Source organism: Cladophialophora psammophila (assembly GCF_000585535.1).
Source record: "Cladophialophora psammophila CBS 110553 chromosome Unknown aczJe-supercont1.1, whole genome shotgun sequence".
Taxonomy (NCBI): Eukaryota; Fungi; Ascomycota; class Eurotiomycetes; order Chaetothyriales; family Herpotrichiellaceae; genus Cladophialophora; species Cladophialophora psammophila.
In genome coordinates, this window is record NW_006912922.1 from 3,035,187 (window position 1) to 3,052,258 (window position 17,072).

At 51.7% G+C, this 17,072-nt stretch overlaps 7 protein-coding genes across 7 annotated transcripts; 4 read left to right on the plus strand and 3 right to left on the minus strand.

Moving 5' to 3' along the window:
• Positions 1–275: 275 nt before the first annotated feature.
• Positions 276–1,058, minus strand: A1O5_01064 (uncharacterized protein; the record flags this gene model as incomplete). Its single annotated transcript, XM_007741683.1, has 3 exons — positions 276–604; positions 774–936; positions 960–1,058. The coding sequence occupies 3 exons, from the start codon at positions 1,056–1,058 to the stop codon at positions 276–278; spliced, it is 591 nt and encodes a 196-aa protein (XP_007739873.1).
• Positions 1,059–2,420: 1,362 nt separating this feature from the next.
• Positions 2,421–3,755, minus strand: A1O5_01065 (uncharacterized protein; the record flags this gene model as incomplete). Its single annotated transcript, XM_007741684.1, has 1 exon — positions 2,421–3,755. One exon carries the CDS (start codon positions 3,753–3,755, stop codon positions 2,421–2,423), a length of 1,335 nt encoding a protein of 444 aa, XP_007739874.1.
• Positions 3,756–4,861: 1,106 nt separating this feature from the next.
• On the plus strand, positions 4,862–5,678 carry A1O5_01066 (succinate dehydrogenase (ubiquinone) cytochrome b560 subunit; the record flags this gene model as incomplete). The annotated part of the gene is made up of 3 exons (XM_007741685.1): positions 4,862–4,901; positions 4,974–5,067; positions 5,240–5,678. The coding sequence occupies 3 exons, from the start codon at positions 4,862–4,864 to the stop codon at positions 5,676–5,678; spliced, it is 573 nt and encodes a 190-aa protein (XP_007739875.1).
• Positions 5,679–5,951: 273 nt separating this feature from the next.
• Positions 5,952–10,070, minus strand: A1O5_01067 (uncharacterized protein; the record flags this gene model as incomplete). Its single annotated transcript, XM_007741686.1, has 1 exon — positions 5,952–10,070. The coding sequence occupies one exon, from the start codon at positions 10,068–10,070 to the stop codon at positions 5,952–5,954; it is 4,119 nt and encodes a 1,372-aa protein (XP_007739876.1).
• An 863-nt stretch (positions 10,071–10,933) lies between these two features.
• Positions 10,934–12,082, plus strand: A1O5_01068 (uncharacterized protein; the record flags this gene model as incomplete). The annotated part of the gene is made up of 2 exons (XM_007741687.1): positions 10,934–11,761; positions 11,819–12,082. 2 exons carry the CDS (start codon positions 10,934–10,936, stop codon positions 12,080–12,082), a joined length of 1,092 nt encoding a protein of 363 aa, XP_007739877.1.
• A 1,094-nt stretch (positions 12,083–13,176) lies between these two features.
• Positions 13,177–15,094, plus strand: A1O5_01069 (uncharacterized protein; the record flags this gene model as incomplete). The annotated part of the gene is made up of 3 exons (XM_007741688.1): positions 13,177–13,795; positions 13,845–14,711; positions 14,766–15,094. 3 exons carry the CDS (start codon positions 13,177–13,179, stop codon positions 15,092–15,094), a joined length of 1,815 nt encoding a protein of 604 aa, XP_007739878.1.
• A 581-nt stretch (positions 15,095–15,675) lies between these two features.
• A1O5_01070 (uncharacterized protein) lies at positions 15,676–17,013 on the plus strand (the record flags this gene model as incomplete). Its single annotated transcript, XM_007741689.1, has 1 exon — positions 15,676–17,013. One exon carries the CDS (start codon positions 15,676–15,678, stop codon positions 17,011–17,013), a length of 1,338 nt encoding a protein of 445 aa, XP_007739879.1.
• Between the last annotated feature and the right edge of the window lie 59 nt (positions 17,014–17,072).

A 17,072-nucleotide genomic window follows, 5' to 3' on the forward strand; every position in this document is an offset into this window, starting at 1 on the left:
TACGCTCTACCCGGTAGAGGCTGAGCAGAAGCTGTTTTCATCTGAAGTTCAACCGAGCCTAGTCTTAAATGAGCTTCAGCCAGGATCCCTATGAAGAGGACTGGGGTACAAAAGAGGAGCGAGGGAGCCAAATCTAGCTCCCAGCGATCGGCCAAACCTGCCTCTCAATCCGACATCTTTTTTGAATTGATGGCATCAGACAGCTCTGCGGTACTTTGTCTTATTTATCGATACACAGTCATTCTGTCTCCATTACCAAGCTCAAACACAGTGTTTCATCGTAAGACCGGTAACCTCCATTGATCCCCAAAGCGTTTCTGCATCTCTCTGCCTTCCCAAATACTACACACGCGCTGGATGCGCGCAACCATCTCCAGAAGCACGTCTACTGCTCCACCGCCATCAACCAGCACGACTGCATCACACGAGGCCTCTCTTCCGCGCTTCTTCGACCATGTCTTCTGGCTCTTCATTCCCTTGGCCTGGGTGTCGAGAACCTTGAACGTCACCTTGCCGCCGTCGGTGGGTTGGCTGGCTTTTAGCAAGATGGTGTTCCCAGAGATCTTGACCATCTTGCCTCGAGTGCTACCCGCTTCCACCTTAGCTTTGACCCTCGAGTATTATACCGACTGGTTAGAAAGGGAGCCAAAAGCGCAGCGATCAAGATCCAGCCATCGATGCTCCAACACATCCACAAACCATGGCACGCCTTACCCGACAGGAACGATCCATGTCGTAACGACAGCGAGGTGACTTTTGCTCCATAGCCATACCTGCAGCCATGGCGTCTAGGCCAGCAATGGTCCTTCCTAACCACTTTACTGTACTGACGGTGCCGTGCCCGCCGCCCATGAGCTCCATGCCCTTGATGGTCGCTTTGGTCGGCCATGACGTTGATGTTGGCGGACTGGATATGAGCGGATAGGAATGTCCTCCCTAAGTTGTCAACAGCAGGTTACAAAGTCCTTGCGAAAAGCGACCGCGTGTTTGGGAGAGACACGGGGATTGAAATAGCTGTCAAGATGCGACTGAGCCCTTGAATTTTGAACAGAAGGCATCGAGACTGTGCCGTGTGCCGTCCTGTTGGAGCTAGATATGGTGTAGTCGCTGGTGTTGTTAGCTATGTCCATCGCCAATTCTGTCCCGAATCTTGTACCATGGCTCAGGCTCAGCTGAAAAACGGCAAGTTCAAAGAGCTTCATTAACGTTCTCGCGATGTTGTCAGGTCGTGCTGCCAATAGACTTTTCCCTGGAATACGAGGCACAGACCGGTCTCGATCCGGCATCAAGCGAGCCGAAAAGAGCCTCGATAACGACCAAGTGGCTATAATACTGGATACTGGGTACATTTTTGACTTTTGTACTAGCGAGCGCTGGTTTGCGCTGGTGTAGTCGACAGAGGCGCCATTATGATCTGCCGTATCGACTGGATAGATTACGGCGACGCATTCTCCTTTTCGGCGCACTTTTCTGGATAAATTTTCGTTCAAGCTCCTGTTGCTCGTTTCTCCTTCTCCTTCTTCTTCCATGGACTTCGGCCTGGCAGCTCACATTCGCAGCATCATCAAAAACCCCAGTTGCTTATGAAGTGGTGTGTCTCCAATAAAAAAGCACACGAAGTCCCAGAAGGAATCTAATACCTGCCGTTAATCGCCCGGTTGTCGTTCTCTCGATGAATCTGCTCGGGTTTCATATTCAAGGTTACATTCTCTTCCTCTCTTTTCTGTTTCTCCCTGGCATGTGCTATATACCTATCTCCCAATCTGCTCATGTACCTATGAAGGGGATGAAGGGCCGGTTACTTGGCTGCTTGGTTGGGTGTTTGTGCTCGAATGGGAGCTTTGGTTCTGCTCTGGATGAATCCTCTCTGCACCATCTGTTCTACCTGGACCTTCAACTCTTTCGCTATTCATCTCCTACGGCCTGTGTTCCCCCTTGGCTTGCAGTCATGTAGCTTCCCCTTACACCATGACCCAGTCCCGCCGATTCATTTGTTTTTGTCGCCCATGCTCTGTTTGTATTGCTTGGGGGTTCAGGCAATTAATCTATGCTCGCAGCGGCCTGGCTTGATGTCCTTTTTCGTTTCTCGGAGCCGGCAATGTTTATTTGACATATTACTTGTTCCTCAGATCGGAGTTTCATCAGTGATATGCTACACCAATATAGGCGATCACATTTATGGAATTCATGAGAGCAAGGGCACATGTGAAAACCTCCACAGACATTCTCAAACTTGATGCGTAGCGATCTTGACGTTGGTCCTTCTTTGCCTTGGCCCACAGCACAAAACGCCTCGGCACTATGCTTCAATGAGTACACAATGCTTGCCAGAACGATTTCCACCAACGGTCATTCACAACTGCCCGTCGTAGTCTCGTAGTTCTGTATTTCCCACAAAGCAGTGTCTTCCATCAGGCGCCTCACTCCGGATACCGCCTCACAAAGTCTCGGAACCTTTCATCCGCCCCTTGCACGTCTCTTTCCATCTCCTCAAACAGCATGTCCAAAATCGCTTCACGCAGCGCCTGGCTCTGCTCCCGGTACTCGTCTGTGGATTCACTGGTTCTGAACAGACACACCTCAATCACGTGTTTAAGACACGGTTCTTTCTTCGGTACACGGGCACTCTCGAAGCGATTTTCAATCTCCCTTAACCCTTGGAATGGTGATTTTCTCCTCAGCGCCTGATAAGCCACCGTTGCCGCCGCATTCATGACTATATCAGTCTTGTTGTACGCCGACACGATATTTCCGTCGAGACCGTGAGTTTCAGCATATTGTTGTAGCGTATACATGCTCACGAAGACAGGACGGAAAACTTCAAATCGGATCGTGAGAGTGTCGAGCTTGAGAAATGCCGGGCATTGGAGAATCGTTGATTTGATGGACGTCGATAGTGATTTGCTGCCGACGCCGCTTACCTGCGGACCAGTGCCTTTGGTTAAAAAGGAGACATGCTTTATCTTTTTAGCTGTGCTGGCCCGAAGACCTTGAATGCCAGTGGGACGGAAGAAATCTGTAGGTTCTGCGGCGATGAAGTTGTTCTCACCGTAGAGCACGGATCTGGCTTCGCTATACACTTGACTATTCGTGTAGAGGATCCTCGTATCCAGTCTTTTGTTTAGCTGGCGGAATGTCTTCTCGCTGTTTTTACCCGGGAAGATGACTGCTGCTTTGGCCGCTACCAGGAAGTAGCGGTAGATAGTCATTCGAGCACTGAGCGGCCATTCAAGGAAATCAATTCGGGTTAGAGGTGGGCATTCAGAGAATTGAAAGGAGCGTATGTAGGGGCCCGAAGCACTGCCAGTGGCCAGAATTTGACCAAGATAGTCATTCACGAAACGCAGTTCTGCAATGAAGCCCCGCGTGACGGTTGCCGCGGCGTTGTTGGCGCGATGTAAGTGTCGAATAGACCATGAATTTGGAGACGTCCGGGGTTGCAGCTCTGTCGCATTTCCTGTTATCCTCCTTCCAGGAGGCGCATAGTCGCGGTCTTGTATATCACTCTCCTTTCTCTTCCTTGAATCGCCGGCAACACATAAGCTCCTCCGTTTCTTTATCTTGCTTTTGGAGTCGTGGTATCCATGCTGAGGACAGAGGGAGGAGGCGAGCTCGAATTTGGTCTGTTTGAAGCAAATGCACCTCTTGCCCGGGGCGTACTTGAGGCTTAAGAAAGCTATGTTGGAGGCATAGGGCGTGGCATCGGTGTCGTTATCGTCCGACGGTGCTTGGTGAGAGGAAGACGTGGAGGACATGGTGCATGACAGGCAGTAATGCTAACTAAAAAATGACGGTAATCTTGCGGAGAGAACCGTGGCGGCTCTAAGAGAGCAAAATCGATGGGAAGGCTGGTGGCAGGGAAAGTTGCAGGCTGTTCTGCCATTTCTGAGACGCGGGTGCAACATGTTGGGCTACGCTGCACTGCACTGCAGCACTGCTGTCGCTAACAGCAAGGTCCTCAATGTGCTCTTTCCGGACAAAATTCAACAAAGGTTTGTGTCTCGGCACATCTACCAGTGAACAGACCATCTGCCGAATCGCTGCTCATCTTCATCTAGCATTTCACCCATCGAGCCCAGTGCGCCGTTGGTCGGGATGGACAGCTTCGGATGGCCTGGGTGAGGTTTGGCGGTGGTTTCCCTGAGATTCGTCTTCACTGACTGAGTGACCACTGCAAGTGTCCCGGTGGTCGATGAACATGGAGGACTACGCTTTCGCGGCATAGTTTCATCGATTCAACACCTACAGATGAATTGCCATTTAGCTGTCCAAGTTCCTGCACTTTGTCTCTTGCAGTAGGATGTACACGACAAGCCTACCCTCCGTCGACGCTGAAGACATGTTCTTTCTTCCATCATGCACAACGACCTTGGTTCCATATTCATTTCGGCTGACATTCCAAGTTTCTTGAGTTGCCGCTGTCGCTGTCGTAAAGAAGCCCCAGATGTTGCTGCGTCGTTATCTTGAAAGTGTTTCTTTTCGTACCATGATGACCTTTTTCATGGTTGGATCTGCAATGTGCTTCTAGACCCAGTCTCAGTCTCTATACAACCAACACAAAGGTTTACATATATATACTGAAAACTGTGGTTATTAGACAGACGAGAGTGAAACTCTGATGTTGAAGTATTTGAACGTTTGCTATTCCTGCGAGTCCGTGCATGGCATCCGCCCCTTGTGTTTACCGCGGCCAATCAAAGTCGCGACAAACGTAATCCAACCTTGCTTCACGTGATCTGCCAAGTGATTTGCCTCGGAAAGCGGATCGGCATCATGCCAGTGAACTTAACTTGGAGCTTCAATTGACACGAGATTCAAGCTCCCTCACCCACCACACCCACCAGCAGTCATGTCGGCCAACATGTTCTCTCGCAGGGCACTGCAGTTGACAACTCGGCGACGTAAGCCTTTCTCCATCAAACGTCTCTACTCGAGTTTGGTTTGATAGGACTGACAATCTGACCGAGTTCCAGTGGCCGCAGCCAACCCCTCCACCTTGAATAGGACTGCTCTGTCTCGATTATCTGCTCCGGCAGCCATCGCAACGCTGCAAAATATACAGTACAGGTCAGTCCCTTGGCAAGTCATCATGGTTGTTCCTCCTTGGGCGAAGAAAAGGAGGACAAATCTTTACCGGGTTCTCCAGTCCTGCGCGCTCTCTCTCTCCCCCCTCCCCCCGAAAACCCGACCCTGTTCAATATGGAATACGTACTGACTTTGTCTCTGTGTCAACTGCCAGACCTGCAACAACACAATCCGTCTCCCCGGCCACGGGCCAGGAAATCCTCGCCAACCAACGCCTCCACCGCCCCGTATCTCCGCACCTCGCAATCTATCGCCCGCAAATAACCTGGTACCTAAGTGGCCTGAACCGTATCACGGGTGCTGCGCTGTCCGGAGCGATCTACGTCTTCGGCGCCGCCTACCTCGTCGCTCCACTATTCGGCTGGCACCTGGAATCCGCGAGTCTGGCGGCTAGTTTCGCCGCGTTGCCCGTTGTCCTCAAGGTCGGATTGAAAGCGTTGGTGGCGTTTCCCTTCACGTTCCACGGATTGAACGGCATCAGGCATCTGGTGTGGGACACGGGCGCGGCGTTCACAAACCAGCAGGTCATATGGACCGGGTGGACCGTTGTCGGGTTGAGCGTGGTTTCTGCGTTGGGTTTGACTTTCCTGTGAAATGCTGGAAGCAGACTGGGAGCTGCGGAGCAGAGGCGGTAGAAGAAAGGGGAAGGAAAGGTGTACATGAATAGCGTATCACATGCCTCAATGAGAGACAGCAAAAACTATGAATGCAGACAAGGTAGCCGTAACAGCTGCCATGTCGAGCGACAGTCTTATACAGCGCTTTGGTGCAACAAACGACAGGACGTCCCGCTGAAAAGCAGCCCATGACTTGCCGATATTCCATTAACAGTGGACACCAATACCAACACCAAAGGTAATACTGTTCTATTCGTCCACATAAGTCGCACCATCCCTCAACTCGTGCACAACACTGCCACTCCTCCTTCGGTCAGCATCCACATACCTGGTGCCATCCCGCAATTCATGCACGAGGCTGGGAGACCGCTTCCTACGCCTCGCACTCCGTCGCGGGGTGAATGGTTTTCCGGATTCTGAAGGGGCCGTGGTAGAAATGGTGGATTCTCTGCGTCGGTTGGTTTTGTCCGAGAGAGGGATGCTCTGTTCCCAATCGTCACCAACCATGGCCACGTCTTCATCTCCCTCGTCGCCGAAGTTGTCGGTCTCGTTGGCCCTTCGTCGATGTACAGAGGCACCTGTTGTTCCATTGCTGTTGTGAGTGCCGATAGTCGTGTTAGCTGGATGCGGAAAGGTCTCATTTTCGTCTGTCCTGTCGGCAATTTTGTCGTCGTCTTTCGCTTTAGCCCGACTAGTTGGGGATTCTAAATGCTCAAGGATCTCCCCTCTGTTGCTAAAGTCGTCGCTCTTACCGCCCTTTCGACGACGGCTTGTAGGCTTTACTGTACGGCTGGCTTGTGGTGATTCTTTGAGTCTGGGAGAACCGTGACGAAGGTCGGGAGAACCATTTTCGGCTTGTAGATGCTCAACTTGTGTGGCAGGCTCAACATTGAATATTTCCTTACCACCCCTATTCCACCAGCTAAACATAAGCCTGACTCGGTTTGTTTCAGCGAGTCCATATTCGAGAGGAGGGCCAGAAATAACCACGTCTGACCAGCTCATGATCGCGCCGACTCTGGCTTTGAACACTGCCCAGGAAGATGTGTCGGTACTCAATAGTATGAGCTGTCTGCGAAAGGTCTGGACTTTGAAGTTCCGAAGGACGACCACATCGCCGCGATGGGCTGTGGGAAGTGCTGTCTGAACAGGTCGAAATACTTGAACAGATATTGCCGAGTGCGCCTCAGGGGCGAGAGAAGGATCCGCGAGTCGTAGGATAGTATGATAATCCTTCCGTCCTGCTTTCGCCTGTTGTGGTTCCGACGAAGAATCTGTGCATGCGGCAATGACGTCTACCAGACGACCGAAGTGTTCATGCAACAAACGCAAGTGAGTAAAGTATGTAAGAGGGGTTGTGGTGCCCGTGTGTCTGGTGGATGCCGATCTGTTTGTCTTACGATACGGGGAAACAAGTGCAGTATCAGTGTCAACCTGCTCGACCTCTTGGACTGCAGTCGACAGTAGCAGCTCCTCAGCTTCCTCTTGCGTTGGCGATGATGGAAGGCTGCTGTCATCCGTCGCAGGATGTATATTCTCTTTCCGCATTTGCGATAAGTGAAGCTGTTGAGTGGACTTGCGAGGTGTAAAATACGGACTAGATATGTTCGCTGCCATGGAAGACTTTTTTGCTAATAACCGTTGTGAGCTTCGACGAGGTGTGACTGTATCTAGATGCAGCGTGGAGATAGGTTTGATAATCGCAGGACTTGTGCCTGCCTCCGTTGGTTGCGATAGGGGGCCATTTTCGGCGACTGATCCCTTCTGAATTTCCTGCGATGGCTCTTGCATAGCACTAGCTCTTTCCGCTATTGTTGACAGCGTTGCTTCGCCTCGTGAGACCCATACGGTCTCTGTCTCCTCCCATGTAGCTGCGGTCGCTTCCTTTCGCATGGTAAATATAGACTCTTGCGAATCACCCTCGTTCTCTTGTGTATAACTGGGCGATAGAAATGCAGCCTCCGTCAGCTCCTGGACTGCCTTCGGCGTTTCAGGCTCAGGCGATAAGCGTTGCACCTGGGACTGGTCTGGTGTGGGTAGCAGTGCATGAGGTTCGTGCGCGTCGATATGTTCTATTAGATTGGACTCGAGATTCATCTCCCTGCCCATTGCAGCAGGTAGAAGATGTTGATCTGCTTCTTTGACTCCTTCCGTCATCGCCGGTTGAATTGTCCCCTGATCCACATCTTCCGTGATATATCCAGTGGACTCGACATTAGATCCTTCATCAACTTTGACTGTCACCGTTGACACATCGGTGTCCACCTCCATCTGACTTGGATTGCCGTCTTGAGAGGAATCGATATCAGGTATCAGCTGCTTTGAGGATCCTACACTGACAAAATCCTGAGAAAGACGTTTGACGTACTCCCTGAAGTGCTCTTGCTCATCTACATTCCCATCGAATGACTGCGGTCGTGAGGCTTGACTCGACGAAGGACGAGTGAGGTTGACAGGACTCGCCGGGTGATCACGGTTCTGCCTAAACGGCGACTGTGATTCCGGATACATGCCAGGGCATCGATTCTCGACAGCAGAAACTGGAGTCTTTTCCTGCTGGGTTTCTATGGCTATATTTTCAGGCGCGACCTGTTGCGGAGGTGTATTCGGCGCATTTTTCCAGCCAGTCGATTCGAAGGGAGTTGAGGAAATAGCGGCTGTGACTGGAGACATTTGCAGAAATTGTTCAAGCACATCGAGTGGACTTCTAGGCCGTTCAACTGAAGGTGACGTCGTAAAAGAACCGCTGGCCTTCGGTATATCAACAGGAGCGCCATAGAGATCATCATCCTCAACTTCGACAGTTTGAGGGGTACGTTGGGAAGCATTTTGCGTAGCTGGCTCATTTTGTGAATGAAAAAGTTCTCGATCAATGGTGGACTCCAGTGACGAAAGCCATTGTGGCGCCTCATATGCGGGTTTCTTTGCAGTTTCCTGACCTTTGATCTCCATTTCGGACCCGGGAGATACCTGCACAGTATCTCCGTGCGCGGCAACTTCAATCTCGAAGCCTTCGACCGTGTTCTGTGACATTGAGATCTCCTCTACAGCCACTGGGGACTCATCAGAATGTAGTGATTGATGATCAATCGACTCCCCTGTCGTTATATCTGGGACTACGGCCCCTTTCTCCTTCTCGCTCGACGCGTCCAATTGTGATATGCTCACATCTAATGGCGGAAAATATCCGATCTCGACTCCCGAACGATCGACTAACGGAGACACTAGAGGAAGTCCAGGAGATGGTATAGGAAGAAGTCGCGGTGTGGTCGCAGCCTCCGAGCCGTCGCTGGCGTCAAGATCATCCATACCACTTATCACTGGTTGCAGGTGGGGAGGAGCTCTGAGTGGCGTCTGAGGCGGCCCCATCACCAGTGGTTGGGTCACCGGGTGAGGGAATATTGATTCAGCAGGAGTTGAGGTCGAGATGTCGACCATGTCTTCTTCAGTTGCTTGAACTCTAGAAAATTGGTGCACATCCTCTCTCGAGACTTGGCTGGTCGTCTGAGGTTCCGTTGTATCTTCTTCGCCAAGGGCAGCTGGCTCTGGAGCCAGAACAACATCTTTAGCTTGAGGACTTTGACCTTGTGTAGCATCTTCATCCTTCACGTCAGCCTTTTGGGTGGCGCCTAAATGGCTGTCCTCCGAGTCGACGAGACTCCATGCTCCACTGCTTCTCGCGAATTTGGTACGCTTTCGACCTCGACCGAGGATATAGCCATCGTCTTCCGCCGAAGATTCCAAGGCAGCATCAATAAAAGTTCCGATGGAATGATTCCCGACTGGCTTTCTGGGTGTTAAGAATGGAACATGGATTGTGTTGGATTGGTGATGAATAACACCGTTAAGCACTCCTCGTTCATCGGCTCCTCCATGGAGATAGGAAAGTAGTCCATTTGCAGTCGAAGAGTTGGTCTCATTTCCGGCAAAATCCACCCCGGCCGTCTCTTGGTGTCCGCGTAGGACTTGTAGAAGGACACGAGTACTGTATTCAAGGTCCCAATTTATCTTTCTACCTGGTGTAGAAACAACACTGCCCGTCTCTTTCCACTCGCAACCGACCAATGCAAGCTTCACGGTATCCCCAATGCCCACCTGGGTCTTTGCAACCTCCCTTGCGCACCCACTGCGGAATACGACTTTAACCTGGCCCCTAGATTTCCGTCGGCGAATGTCAGGGTCAGCTAATAACAAGGCAAGTGTTCCTGTTGAGCTAGAATAGGGCCAGACAAGAGCAACCTGTGCTAGAATGTGGGCAGCAGGCTCCGAGTGGGAGGGAGCAAGGTCAGCAATGGGAGTCTGGGTAGTTGTATCAAGTTTCGCTGTCGGTGCGGGCGCAGTGGGCTGTGGCGGTAACACCGCGGTCATGATAGCGGCCAAGGGGGGATCTGAAATAGAACAGCCATATCTTGCGCAATGAGCTAATACGGAGTCGAAGCGTAGAGCAACAAGCCTCTTGGAGGCTAGAAGGTCGTTTCAGTCGAGGAATGTTTGGTGGTCGGGTCGGATGTGGGCGTGGAGCAACAATGACCAGTGACCAGACGATTTTAGCGCCTGCGAACGCGATGCGGCGGGATGGAGAGAGATTGCCGAAACGCGTTTCACCACCTCACATCACTCTCATTCACTCCTCTGAGCTTTCGTTTCACCCTCGTCAACGCGGTTCCATCTCGACTGGCTCAATGAATGGCCCGCTTGGAAACTACCAAGATGTCTATCTACTACCATCGCCTATCGTTGACGGCGCCCGCCTTGGGGTGAGTACTGAGCATGGCTGCCCAGGCGGTCGTCCATGTCTCCAAGTTGGCAGATTCCAGATTCCAGACTCAGCATGATGGATGCCAGAAGGACCACATTCTCAAGAATGGCATTTTCTCTAAAATGGTACCGGCAGAAAAATGCACGAGGTTTCCCGGCTGCGCCCCTTCCCTGCGAATTCATTCCGGGAATGTTTATTCATATCAAAAAGGTGTCAACTGATCTTCTTTCACTGCTCTTCGTCTCTTGACAGGTTCTGTTTGCAAGCCTCTCCTTCGTTCTGCTCACGTTGCGACATTGCTCTTCTTTGTTTTTTGTTTTTTTTCCTGCCCGATATTCCTCCTCTCGCTCGGTGATTGAATCACGGCTTGCACCTTTCTCCTTCCCACGCTCTCTATTGCTAGTTCAGCAATCAAGAAACGTTCATTTCGACCAAATCTCAATCCTTTCAGGTAGAAGACATCGCCATCGGGATGGCGCGAACTTTGCTGCTCCTGCTGCTGGTCAGCATTGTCCTCCAACCCACTTTGGCTGTGTACCAGTTAATCCAAGATTATTCCGGAGACGCCTTCTGGCAAGGCTTCGACTTCTTCACGGACCCGGATCCCACTGATGGTCTCGTACAGTTCCAATCTCTGGAGCAAGCAAATTCAACAGGAATAGCAGGGTTCATAGAGGGAGGCAATGCTTCGTTCGCCATCTATATGGGTGTGGACACTGAAAACGTCGCTCCACAGGGTCGAGCTGCTGTACGGGTCTCATCAACACAATCATTCCAACATGCCTTGGTCGTTGCCGACATTGTCCACATGCCTGGTGGTGTCTGTGGCACTTGGCCTGCGTTCTGGATGGTGGGGGCAGACTGGCCGAACAACGGAGAGATCGATATCGTCGAGGGAGTCAACGACCAACCTACGAACTCTATGACTTTGCATACCGGACAAGGCGCGGTGGTCAGCAACAGCACCGACTTCTCAGGCGAATTGATCACATCGAACTGCGACGTCAATGCCCCCGATCAACCCATGAATGCGGGATGTTCAATTGGCGACATTTCCAATTTGACCTTTGGACCCGAATTCAATGAGGCCGGCGGAGGGGTTTTTGCAACCGAGTGGACGTCGGATTTCATCAAAATATGGTTCTTCCCACGAGGGACCTTCCCCGATGATATTGTCAGCAGCAATCCGGCCCCGTCCGAAAACTGGGGTACCCCAAACTCGCTGTTCCAAGGCTCATTCAACATCGACGATCATTTCAAGAATCTCCAGATCGTCTTTGACACAACCTTCTGCGGGCAGGTAAGCATATCGCCTCATTTTGGCCCTAGCGCGCTTGTGCTGATTGATTCTGTGTAGTGGGCTGGTGCTGTCTGGAACACATCGTCTTGTGCATCTCTGGCACCGACATGCGAAGACTATGTGGCGAATAATCCCGCAGACTTTGCCGATGCTTACTGGGCGATCAACACCCTACAGGTCTTCCAGGATGATGGTTCAGAGGGCAGCAACGCGACGGCAAATCCGGTGATGGCAAGACGCGGAGCTGCCGGGACTCACCCAGGGCGGCTCCCGACGCTGCAACAAAGAGCTAGGAAAAGAGTGCTCCCAATTTATTCATGAAATAGTTGCTCTTGAACTTTTGCTGTCAGCGCGGCGTTGGTGGTCATCTACCCAAGGCTGGTAGCTCGGAAACGATTAACGCAATGTTACAACACAATGAAAAGGGGGCCAGGTCTGGTTTAATGTGGAATAACGTCGATGGAGTTATGGTAAAGCTTGCAGGATTTGGAGGATGAATGTCGATCTCGGCGAATGGCCACAGAGGGAGCCTGGGGGTCTAGGTGGACAAAGATGATGGTTGGGTATGGAGTATGGAGTCTGGCGGCACGAGGTCGTGTGACAGGCAGCATGGGCGGCTTCTGCATTGATTTGCCATTGCCACGATTGCCATTCTCTCGACCAGGTCCCTTCATGTCTCCCTCGCTCCCTCTTCAAGCGCTGTCACCGATCTGTATTCCGTATTCAAGCTGACTCGTGTTGCGCCAATGGAACCATATAAAATGCTTGGCGCCCACTTAAAACACACATCATGGCCGATTCCCGAGCAGATCACTGCTTGTTTCTTCTAAGATTCCGGCGGAAGGCCTGATGGCACAGATGGTGCCTGAAGGGCGAGCCGTCGACGTCATTCCATCGGTTGATAACACCAATACGGTCATCACCACTGGTGCCGCCATCATGACCCTCGATGGGCTGCGAGGGAGATCAACCCAATATACCAATTGTATTGGATGATGAATGAAGGGTCGGATGGCGAGAGGCGCGCCTCCCTCGAGCATCCCGCCCTCAAGGTTGCGCCTGACTCGTCCAAGGTTTCTGGAAGCTGGCCATAATCGTTCCTTCGTCATTGTGCAGAGCTTTGACTTTTTATTCGAGCCGTCATCCTCCTGCTCCACTTCGAGGGTATCAGATGGATACTGTTGATATCATAGCCCCTCGTATTTTGCTACTCAAGGCCCTTGGTTGACTGAGGCACCCTTGTCGGGGGCACGTCCTATCCATATTCACCAAGCATAACTTGTATATACTTGCTCCATTCCCCCATATTTCTCCTTTACAGTTGCTGACACGACCTGGGGACAAATTGGTACGCCTGCCATTTCGATGCCTGGATAAGCGATCACTGGTCTTCTGATCGCATCTTTTGTTTCACCATGGCGCCGCGTGATCGACATCCGCAATTCAACATGCCCTCCGCAGAGTCGGAGACTTCGACAGACGGCAAGGAGGAAAACGGGGAGTGGGAGAGAGCGTCTACCGTGAAGCCAGACGACGATGCCCAGCAACAAGCGGAGCAGGTCGGTAGGACACTGCCTCAACAGAAGGCCGACAAGGAATTCGAAGACGAAGCCGAAACCTTTGACAAAATCGAAATTACTGAGGAGGACTGCTTGAGCGAACTCGGCTATGCCTATCCCGAATGGAAGAAGTGGACAATCCTGACTGTAATCTTCCTGGTTCAACTGTCCATGAATTTCAATACTAGCCTCTACTCTAATGGGCTCAAAGGTATTTCGGAGGAATACCACGTCAGTATGCAAGCTGCACGGTGCGGCGCCATGATCTTCTTGGTACTCTATGCATTCGGCTGCGAGCTGTGGGCGCCTTGGAGCGAGGAACTTGGCCGATGGCCTATCCTGCAGCTCTCGTTGACCCTGGTTAATATTTGGCAACTTCCTGTCGCCTTGGCCCCTAACTTCGCATCCATCATGGTTGGGAGAGCCCTGGGCGGTCTCAGCTCTGCTGGAGGCTCGGTGACCTTGGGAATGATTGGTCAGCCTTTCCCGCCTGATGCATTACTCTTTCACTAACCTCTTACCAGCCGATATGTGGGATTCGGATAATCAGCAATATGCTGTGGCTTATGTGGTCTTCTCGTCTGTCTTCGGTTCCGTCCTTGGGCCAATAGTCGGAGGATTTGTTGAACAATATGTCAGCAGCTGGAGGTGGACGATCTGGATCCAGCTCATCTTTGGTGGCTTTGTCCAGGCTTGCCATTTCTTTCTGGTCCCCGAAACACGGTCGACTATCATCATGGATCGAGTTGCGAAGAGAAGACGCAAAGCCACCGGTGAAAACATCTGGGGGCCGAACGAACTCGAACCCTTCAGAGACCGCTTCTCGGTGAAGGAAATCGTCATCACTTGGATCCGCCCATTCAAGATGTTCCTTACCGAGCCCATCGTCCTCACACTATCGCTGCTCAGCGGTTTCAGCGATGCGCTCATCTTCATGTTCATTCAATCTTTCTCTCTGGTATATGCGCAGTGGCACTTTGCAGTCTTTGCAGTCGGCTTAGCCTTTCTGCCCCTGGGGGTTGGGTACATCATTGCGTGGATCACGTTCATTCCAGCCATCAAGCGCAATATTCACGAAAGGGAATCCAAGCCCGGCGACGAAAAAGCCCAATACGAATCGCGGCTCTGGTGGCTTCTCTGGACGGCTCCTTGCCTGCCTATTGGATTGTTTGGTTTTGCCTGGACAATTCAAGGACCCCCGATTCACTGGATCGGCTCCATGATCTTCGCTGCTCTTGTCGGTCTAGCCAACTATGCCATCTACATGGCCACCATCGACTACATGATTTGCGCCTACGGTCCGTACTCTGCGTCTGCCACGGGCGGGAATGGGTGGTCGAGAGATTTCCTTGCCGGCGTTCTTACTATTCCAGCTACACCGTTCTTTGAAAGTAAGCTTGACTGTGTCCTGTGTTGAAGGTGTGGACTAATGCCATAATCCGCAGATATTGGAGGTCGCCGCCATCTGAACTATGCTTGTACCATTCTCGCTTGCATAGCTACCCTCCTCGTCCTTGCCGTCTATGTCATCTACTACTATGGCCCTACCCTTCGGAAGAGATCGCCCTTCGCCCAATCCCTGGCAGATGCACGCACCGATAATGACGGCCGTCGCCTCTCCTACCTGCGTTCCGCATCTGGGACTTCAGAGTCTAGAAGGCTCTCGAGGACGAATACCAATGCTTCGAGAGAACTGAATTCGAGGAGGACGAGTCAGGCCCAGTTCGTTAGAAGGCAGAGTTTGCCGAGGCTGGGGAGCGGGATGGTCCGATAACGCTGAAGGGGTGTGAGATTAGTATCATTATCTGAAGTTCACTCTTTCAAGGACTGAAAAAGGACGTCATGTTCTCGAGTGGAGGATTTTGGATTTGCTGCACAGTGGAAGGGTCATGTCTTGTTTGATTGCTTCAATTCTGTTTGGTTTATCATTCAAAAGAGGTTAGGTCTAGCTAGATGACTATGGCGGATCGAGCATGGTTTATGTTTTGAACAGTAGACAGACAGAAACGAGAGGGTTGTAGATTTGCCTTCATGCACAACGTACAAGCTCGCAATGTACGAAAAGCCTTTCTGGTCCCTGCTAAGTAGTTTTCATAGACTGGTGATAGAAAGAGGAAGGAAGACCGAGTACTTAGTAATATGGTGGGGATAGTGGTGGGGCAGCGCGGTCCATTCACAATAGCTCCCACTAGGCACTTGGCCGGATCTAATTGGCCGCCTAACCTGGCCCTGCCTGACGTATGTATCGCGACTTGAATTTTTGAGGCGCACAAGCCCAGGCTTTAATACATGTTACCATGAACGAGCAAGAACGAGTCAACCTGCAATTACCGAAACTCACCGAGGGCTTCCAGCATGACCGACTCTTCTCTCGCGTCTCAGGAAACTGAGAAGAAGCCGGTTCATACTATAATCCTCGACGCTTCGCCGCTCCTGCTCAATACGCCTGGGATCTCCACGCTCCTCGCCAACGGCCATGTCCTAGTGACCACACCCTCTGTCCTCGCTGAAATCAAGGCCGAAGAAGCAAGGATCAGAGTCGAAACCCTCTACAAACCCTTCCTGACCATACGATCGCCGAACCCCGAGAGTTTAAAGGTCGTGAGAGAGTTTGCGCGAAAGACGGGCGACGCCGCCGTGCTGAGCCACACCGATTTTGAGATTTTGGCATTGGCATATGAGATCGAATGTGAGAGGAATGGGGGCAATTGGAGGTTGAGGACAGCCCCCGGACAGAAGAGGCTTAATGGGGCGCCGCCGCCGCAGCAGGACGCAGTGAAGGAAGGGGAGATTCGGGATCAGATTTTGAGTGCAGAGAATATGGAAGAGGATGTGGAAAATGAAGCAGAAAAGGAATTGGACTCTATTGAGGGTAAGGTGGAAACCATGACGCTCGAAGGGCCAGAGAGCCAAAAGCAAGACAAAACAGACGACTCCGTCGAGGTCGGCGAGGATACCACAGAGGCAGCAGCACAACCCTCAGCACCCCCGTCAGAGATAATATCTAAACAACCGACAGAGAACGAAGATGGCTCTGACTCAGAAGGATGGATCACCCCCTCCAACATTAAACGCCGACAAGCCCTGGATGAATCTGGAAGCAGCAGATTGTCACAGTCTTCGCCCAAACATCTCCAAGTAGCCACCATGACGGGCGACTTCGCGATGCAAAACGTTCTCCTCCAAATGAACCTGAATCTCATCTCCACCAAGACCTGCCAAAGGATCTCGCAGATCAAACAGTTCATCCTGCGATGTCACGCCTGTTTCTCCACCACCAGGGACATGTCTAAGCAGTTCTGCCCCCGGTGCGGGAAACCCACCCTGACCAGGGTAACTTGTACGACCAATGATAAAGGAGAGGTGAAGTTGCATTTGAAAAAGAACATGCAATGGAATAATAAAGGCAACGTCTTTTCGGTTCCAAAACCCACGAGTGGCAGCGCAAATCAGAAATGGCAAGGGCCGCGGCACGGGGGAGGGGGCAGGGGTGGATGGGGAAATGAGCTGATTCTGGCGGAGGATCAGAAGGAGTACGTGAGAGCCATGGCGCAGATGAAGAGGGATACGAGGAGGGAAAAGGATCTGATGGATGAGGATATACTGCCAGGCATCCTTTCAGGGGCCAGGGGCCACACCACGGGAAGACCGAGGGTAGGGGGTGGCCGAACAGTCAACTCGAGAAAGCGGTAGCATAGTTGATCTTGTCAATCAATGTATTGAATGCGCTGTGACACCCTGCTCCCCCGAAT